We start from the raw sequence: 8878 nt of genomic DNA on the forward strand, positions 1-8878 counted from the left end.
TTCTCTTTATGAGGAAGTTCATAATCCTTTTTTATTCTTAAGATTTTTATTGCTATATTGCTAATTATTCTCATCAATGTAGTCCTTCTTTTTTAATTGGATCAAAGGTTTGTCTTCTTTGTTGTTATTAGAAGATAATACACCCTTGTAATAAGTTAGATTATCAACATCTAAGTGTTTTCTTTGTGCTTTCTCATACCTTTAAGGTCATTTATTGACTCAATTTTCCTCTATTCATAGGTTTACTTTTGATATTTTATGTTTCTTTACTTATTTTTATTTCACTCATATTCCACCACCTCCTCCAGAGGTTATTGCCTCTAAAAGTATATATCATAAACTTACAATCTAACATGCCACAACATTTGATATAGTCCCTTCCACTAGGCAAGGACCAAATTATATGCTGTAGGATTAGGAAAATAAACCAATATCAAATCATCCATTTTGTACTCGATAATTGGATGATGATAAAGGTTGCAATGTTGTTATCCTATTTGTATATAGCCTAAATGTTTAGTAGACTCCACTCAAACTAATAAAAGAATGCTCATTAAATATTGATTCCAAAACCTAATATGTAGCAATTTCAAAAGTAAACTAAACTTAGATGGCAATATAAAATTATTACTATATAAGAGTTTATATGGTAAAACACCATAGAATTTTACATCCTTCTGATATATGCATATATAAGATATAGTAAATAACTATCTTAAATCTGAATGTTAAAAGTTGATATACTTTATGATCATCCCCTTGAAAATCTAAACAAATTGTTCTATCAAACCATCAATTTATGAATGATAAACACTCATAAAAGTGTAGTATATCCCCAATTTAGATGTCAAGATGTGAAACACCTCAGCCATAAACACAAGATCAATGCCTAACAAAATCCTCTTCAAACAAGAATATTGAAACACTATTGAATTTAAGAGGAAATATCTAATAATAATTGCAAACACATTAGCAAGAGCACTAACTTTTATCAATAAGTTAAATAATTATGGGTAGAAAGCTACAATTAACTTCAACTGTTCTTTCATACTATAAAGAGGAGTATTACAAACTTGGATCCAAACACAATTATGCATATATTAGATAACATTATGTTAGAATCCCTAATCAATATAAAGACATGTAACTTTTTTGTCACACAATGATGTCTTATATACTTGTTTAGAATAGAAGAGTTATAGTAAGTATAGAGAAAATATATAATAAACATCAAAAGCATCACTAGTTGCAATAATTATTAATATGAATCCCCATGAAGTAAAAAAAGTTTATTTTAAGGTGATATTAAGAATATATATATTGTAGCACATGTGATCATATAATAAAATTTGAATATATTGTCACCATAAATCCTTGAAACCTTAGGGGATAAATAGAGATAAAATAACCACTAAAAACTCTTTTATCAAACAATTACCCTTTTTCCAATTAGTTTAAAGGGAGAGAGATAAAATGTGCTATATGTGGTATTGGAGCAAATGGCACAGGTTCAATTCCCATTACTTAAAATATAATATACCCTTGAACAAAATATATTCCTACCCCTACAATTGAAATTATACATATTAGCATTCATAAGTACATCTTTTGTCTTGTAGTGTATCCACAGATGAAGGTATCTATTGTGGGACTGCAATACCCTTGAATAAAGTATATTCTTACCTTTAAAATTTGAAATTGTACAAATTAAACATTCATAAGTACGTTCTTTATTTTATAAAGCATCCATAGATAAAGGTATCTACTATGGAACTACAGTACAGGTGAATAACTAACTGTCTCACATAGAATACCTAATATACACAATAGAAAAATTAGTAGATTTATTGCGGAAATAGAAGTATTCACTGTGGGACTATGGTACTAGTGGATGATTAACCAAACCATTATTCAAACTAAATAGCATTATCAAGAACTTCTATAAACCAAATGGTGTATAAAAATTATTTTTGGGAATATTTTCCTCAGCCATCGACACTTGTTAATACCCAAAAGTAAAATCCAACTTAGTGAACTAATGATTTTTTCCTAAACAATTTAAAAGATCAGCAGTAGGAAGAAAAGGGTACACATCTGGAATAGTTATATAATTTAATGGATAATTATCAATGTAAAATTGAATACTCCTATAAAGCTTCATCACACACACACCTAAGGATTCTAGGACTTTCAGATAACATTCTTCTCTAATATCTCTTGAATATTTACTCATAAAATTTTGATCTCTTTTAATGAAAAATAATAAACAAAAACCTTAATCAAAAAAATATCCTTAGTTAGAATATGATAATCCATTGCAATATTAACCTCAAATAATAAATCAAAGTCAAAGAAATTAACATACTTTTTCTAAGCTGATCAACTACTAAAGTATAAAGATTTTTAATGGACCTAAATAGGGAATAGAAGAACAAAAAGGAAATTTAGAATAATTTTTTCCTGTATAATATTTTAAAATAACTTATAGATTGCTAGTCAATCCTCAACTTCTGGCTTACTTCCAAGAGTCCGATCTTCAAGAAGAACCTAAGCCTCATTACCATCAATGCCTTACTACATTTTAATTGCCCAAGGGATATATATGGGCATCAAATGCATCATAATGACATGTGCATATCACATAAATATTTACAAATGAATAAGGAAGATGCTCAACTTTGGATTGCCATGATTTATAGTATACATATTAAATCAGTAAGATCATAAAATTTCAAAATCAACTTCTAGGGATTTCTAGTTATCATGCTTGAATTAGTGTTGAAATGAGATTTTGATCTTTTGGATTTAAAGAGCTAACTAATAAATTCTTTGAGACCAATGAAAAAGACTTCTTAACATGTAATCACTTGAGAAAAGTTTTATTATCTTTGAATCCTAATAGGCCACCTCTTAAGCTGTTGGCAGCTATACATCATATTCAAAACCACTTGAAAAATTATATATGACTCCTTTGAAAAGATTTTTTTTAGTTGCTTACTTTAATATGAGTGCATACTCCATTAGTTAACATGGTATTGAGCTTGGGGTTAAACCCAATCCAAATGCAAAATAAAAAAGACACATAACAAAAAGTTAGATAATGTTTGAAATGGTGGGATTCAAGTTAGACAATGTCTGAAGTGGTGGGTTATGCCTTCAATCTTATGTCCTTACTATACTCTTAACCACTAGCTCAAGTGGAGGTTGATAAAAGGTTTAGTAGCATGATCTCTTATTGTTGTGGTAGTAAAAGGAGAATATTAAAAGATAAAGTCACATTTTTAAAAAAATTCATTTTTATATTGATATATTTAGATATTTTAATATATAAATGTATACATAAATGATTATTCAAATATAGTTTAATAAAATAGTTTGGGATTTGAATTCAAAACATATTATATGTATTAAAAATATACACTATATCTGTAAAAAAACTTAACAATAACAATTGATTCTTTAAATATGTATTCTAGTTTGCATAGAATAATAATATATATGGCATTTAGATTAGGTACAATATTTCTTTTCTAAAGGTGGGAAAATTATCCATATAAAAATATCAAAAAAATAAGGGCAAGAAAATAAACTTATTTCCCATTTGCTTTCTTTGAGTGATATCATATATTTACTATATTTCTATATTTATTAAGGAGTAACTATTAGTCACAGTAAAAATCAAACCCTAAACCTCTACTAATATAACTTAAACTTAAGATTTTTTATGCATTATAGGATTAATAAAATTAAGTTTCTGGAAGTTTTTGGTAAAACCTTACTTATAAGTTTATTAAGTAGGGTTATAACTTTATCAAAGTCACAATTCCCAATCGATATTTAGTTCCATTGATCTTTGAGATGTTAAGATGACTTGAAGTTTGAATTTGTATGGTGTTTCCAACCCTTTATGAAATTAAGGAATGTTCTATACTAAGTACCTATTAATAAACTTGTAAGTTATAACAAGTTGGAAATTGGAAGCACTATATAAGTAATGATACTTTAATTAAACTTTGTATAAGTACATAAAGTTCCATTTTGTAAAAATTTCTTTATTATGTATTCACTAGGTCTTTTTTTGGTTCCCATGTTACTTCGCAAAGTGGAAACCTTTTCCATTTCACATGGAAATCTTTCACTTCATATATTTTTAGCTTGCTTCTATATATATTGAGGATAACCTTAACTTCATATTCCTCCTCCCTTTAGATAACTTTACTTAGTCTTTGTGAAGTGGGTCTTTAAAGTATAGTTTAAGTAAGTTCACGTGAAATATAGTGTGTATTTTCCTTATTTTCTAGAGATGCTAGAGATAATAAGCCACCTTACTAAATTAAACCTCAATCTCATAGGACTCTATAAACCTGTTTAAAGAATTTAAGATTATTTCATTTTATAAATATATACACATTACCTTTCGGTTAATCTTCAGTTGATTTTATTTAGTAACTTTAGGTTTTTGGTGTTCAACCACACTTTCTTCCTAAGTTAGAACTTTATATTTTTATTCTTTTGGTTTGTATATTTAATTTGCCTTTGTTAAGCCTATTCCAAGAAATCTCTCACTAGATTCTAAATGTTGAGTTTTTCCATCGTGAATGCCTTCACCACATGTAACTCTCCATGATATTAGGCCATTTTGAGTTTCATAAAACTTTCAATGGTTTACCCATTGATGGCTTCTTTGTAAGCAAGCAAAACGAACAATTTAAAAGACAATCTATAGATTTTAAATATAAAGGGAAAAGGCCCATAAAAAAGAATGTACCCTTTTTACAATTGGTTAAGAGTCTTGGGATATTTAGAGTTAAGTGTTCTTGGGTTTAAATAATACTAGGTTGGGTGACATTTCGGGAAGTCTAAATTCAGGAGTTTACATTTCTATGGATTCACCTTGATATTTGAATGCGAGTTATTATAACATATTTTCACAAATCCCACTCAATCCATCTAGTCTTCAGAGATCAAACTATAAGAAGTTTGTTGCCAAGAGATGGAAAAACAATAAAATTATTAATAAAATAATAAAAGACTCCCCTCCTAGTTAATTTAGAAACCTAATCTTTGTATTAAATACTTATCTATATATAAGTAATATGTGACAATATTCTCAATATTTACTCTAATATTTATTTATTCTTTTAATTAAAAACTAAGTTGGTAATATTATAGTCATGGGTTCAAGACTCATTGACCATATTGATAATTTTATGGAGCATTTTTTTTCCATAGTGATGCTTTGTCAAAGTCCAAGAAGAAAGCCTAACACGAACACAAAGAATTTTACTTTGTGCACACTATTGTGAATAGAAGTCACTACTTTTATAGCTAAATATACTATCTTTTAGGGTTGCTTGGTGTGTTGAGTTTAATAATAAACACTCTTGAATGATGCAAAACTCAATCAACCACCATCCCCTTGAAAGTTTATTTGGTAAAAGGCTTTGTGAAGAAGTTGCTTTGTTGATCATTAGTAAAGCTTAAGAATTTATTCTTGAACTAATTCACACGCATAATGGTAATGCACTCCATTTGTGCACCATGATTCCATCTTTGTTTTCCATGTAGAGAGGCAAGAAAGGTTACCCAAGATTAAGGAGGAAATCATGAAGCTAAAGAATCTCCTTTCAAGTTAGAAATTGCATGTATTATAATCATTATGAGGCTAATATTATAGAATGGTGACAAATGAGATGCTATATGTTGCAACTCCTCCATAAGTTAAGTGAAATATTTTGTCCTGTAGGATAAATTTGGCTAATTACCAATGTAGTTTGCTTGGATTTGCTAAAAAATTGGTTTAGAGGAATAGTAGAGAAAGCCCAAGTTGTGAGCACCATATCATACCAAGATTGCAATAAGGCTTCTAAATGACATGGAAGCTATTAAAGCTTAGCTTCTTAGAGAGAATAGTGTTTAGTTGCATAAACACAGCAATTAACCATGTTAAATTACTCTAGAATGTCATGAAAATATTTCTTTTGAAAAATCTGAAGTCAGATTTCCAAGCTAAAGCAATACCTAAATCCTCCACTCAAAATAGCTTTAAACAGTAAATAAACTAATAAGTTGCTAATCACTCAGCATATAATACTACAATGAGCATATAAGAGTTGTGAGACTTGAGAAGGACATTACGATGAAACTAAACTCTAGAGGCTTGTTTAAGGCCATAAAATACTTTCTTTAACTTCCATACCTTCCAAACTAACATTAAGAAATGTTATTTTGATATTTGTGATACAAAGTGAGGAAATGCTAGCAAAATATAAAGGCTTGTCATCTTAACTACTAGAAAATATGTGTCAAATACTTTTGGGAAAAATTTTGTGCTACTAAGTGAGCTTTGTAACAACTAAATATGCTACAAGCATTAAACTTAATTTTATATACCCAATGTGAACCAAACTATGCAAGATCTGATTCTTCAAAAACATCCTTTTGAGTAATAGACTGAAATTCCTTTTGCAAGGGCAATTCTTAATTTCTTTGTACTGTGGAAAATGAGTTTGAAAAGGCTACTTTACTACCTTGAAATTTTATGGCTCAACATGCATCATTAAACCATCTTTTCCATTTTGTGAAACTTGAACCATACAAAAATTTGATGAGAAAAAAAACTGAGCTTCTAAACTCCATAGACATAGTCTGTTTAGGGTTGATTGGACGAGCTCGTGAACGTCGGGAAAGGGAAACTCCCGGAGCTAGCGCTCATTGAAACGCTACGATCAAACTCCAAAACCTCGCGCGATCGCCGCAGCTCCGGCAGCGCCGGCGCATTGCCCTTGAGCGAATTCACCACCTGGCGCATCGTGGGCCGGTTCCTGGGGCTTGGATCCGAGCACGCCAGCCCGATTGTGAGCACCGATTCCATCTCCCCGCCATCGAAAACCCCTCCCAGCGCTGGATCCGCGGCCTCAACCAGGCTCCTCTTTCGATACAGCTCCCAGATCCACTCGCCCAAGACGGTGTAATCGTCAAAGAATGGCTTCTTTCCGCTGGCCACCTCGAGCAGCACGATCCCAAAGCTATAGACGTCCGAGGCGGTGGTGCACTGCCCGGTTATGTTAAGCTCCGGCGCGAGGTAGCCGAAGGTCCCCGCGATGGCGGTCGTCCTCGCCTCGCGCTTGCGATCGATGAGCCTGGCGAGGCCGAAATCGCCCAGTCGCGCGTTGAATCCCGCGTCGAGCATCACGTTGCTGGGCTTGACGTCGCGGTGGACGATCCTCTCCTCGCATTCCTCGTGGAGGTAGAGCAGCGCCGCGGCGAGGCCGCAGATGATCTCGTAGCGCTTGCTCCAGTCGAGGGACGAGTTCGTGGCGATGGCCTTGTCGAGGCTGCCGTTTGGCATGAACTCGTAGACGAGGAGGAGCTCTCTGGATCGGCAGCACCAGCCGCGGAGGTGGACGAGGTTGCGGTGCGAGAGCTTGGTGATGATCTCCACCTCGGCCAGGAACTCGCGCTCGCCCTGCCGGGAGTTCTCGCCGATTCTCTTCACTGCCACTGGAGATCCATCGCCGGGGAGGAGCCCCGCATAGACGTTGCCAAAGCCGCCGCTGCCAAGGAGATTCTTGGGATCGAAGTTGGCGGTGGCGGACTTGAGGTCGCGGTACGAGAGCTCGGATGGCATCGCGATGTTTTGCTCCAGGTTCCGCCCTCTCAAGCTCACATCGTCCGATGATCCATCACCGCCAGCCGAGAACAAACGCATTCTCTTGCAGATAAGAAAGATCCCGCCGAGCACCAGCAGCAGCAAGAGCGAGAAAACCACGCTGACGATCACCACGACCCTTGTTCTGGATCCATTCTTCTCTTGATCATGATCTCCTCCGCTTTCTCCTCCTCCTCCTCTAGGTGGTGGCGACGATGAGCCACTTAAGCCCGTGAAGTTCTCTCTACTAAAACGTAGATCCGGGGCGGAGAAATTCCAGGCGTGGACGATGTGCACGTCCCGGCTGAGATCCCCAGTGGCGGCAGAGAAGCCCACGAACACCGCCCCTTCGACCGCCGCCTCCTCGCACAGGTTCACGGGCTGTGGCGGCACCAGCGGCGCCGCCGGTCGCCGCCGCGAGTTCCTGGCGACGAACACGACCAGCGAGTGTTTGACCGCGTCATACTCTATCCACGCGCTCACGTTGGCGGACGAATCGTGCAAATCCACCCTGTTCCCAGCGTCCGATTCGAACGTCGGGCTCACCTGGGACCGGATCTGGTTGATATCCACGCCGACGTGATCGTCATTTATGTCCTGGAGCTCGGGATTATGGACCGAATCGAATTCCACCGCTACCAATTTGTTGCTCCGCTCCCTGTCCATGGCGGGATCGAAGAGGCCGAGCCAGGAACCCGAGCTGCCGGATGGCGCAGGCAAGAGATTCCCGGAGATGATAAAGGCGAGACCATCGCCGCGAGTGGCGGTGGAGTTTTGAATGGAGAAGACGAAGCTTGTCGAGAAGCCGGCGGTGGTGTTGCAGATCTGAATTGCTCGATCATGCATTGCTCGGCCCGTGCTTCTGGGAGATTGGTCCGAGGTGAGCCAGAGATCCCCGGATTGTGCGATTGTGGCGTCGTTTAGGAGGGCCAGGTGAGGCTGTGCTGAGATGATTGAGCAGTGGAGACTACTTACCAGCCAGAAGAACGCCACGGCCAGCTCCATCTTGATTCATCCTTCACGAAGGAGGACGTCGTCTTTTGTTTTGCTTGGTTGTTTTGCGTTGGCTTGGTAGGAAGTCTTTGTTGGTGGTAATGTTGCCGTGGGGCCTCGGTTGTAGTTTTCTCTGAGTGTACGCTTGTCACAGGCCCAGGTCCAAAAACACGTCGTTCGCTTTGAGCGCGGCGTGGATTAAGCCCCAAGGTAAATAAGCTGGAGAAGTTGCTA

At 36.4% G+C, this 8878-nt stretch overlaps 1 protein-coding gene across 1 annotated transcript; it reads right to left on the reverse strand.

Moving 5' to 3' along the window:
- Positions 1 to 6552: 6552 nt before the first annotated feature.
- LOC9655395 (L-type lectin-domain containing receptor kinase IV.2) lies at positions 6553 to 8878 on the reverse strand. Its single transcript, XM_024670718.1, has one exon. The coding sequence runs from the start codon at positions 8654 to 8656 to the stop codon at positions 6653 to 6655; it is 2004 nt and encodes a 667-aa protein (XP_024526486.1). The 5' UTR covers positions 8657 to 8878; the 3' UTR covers positions 6553 to 6652.

This window comes from Selaginella moellendorffii, unplaced genomic scaffold (genome assembly GCF_000143415.4).
Source record: "Selaginella moellendorffii unplaced genomic scaffold, v1.0 SELMOscaffold_6, whole genome shotgun sequence".
Taxonomy (NCBI): Eukaryota; Viridiplantae; Streptophyta; class Lycopodiopsida; order Selaginellales; family Selaginellaceae; genus Selaginella; species Selaginella moellendorffii.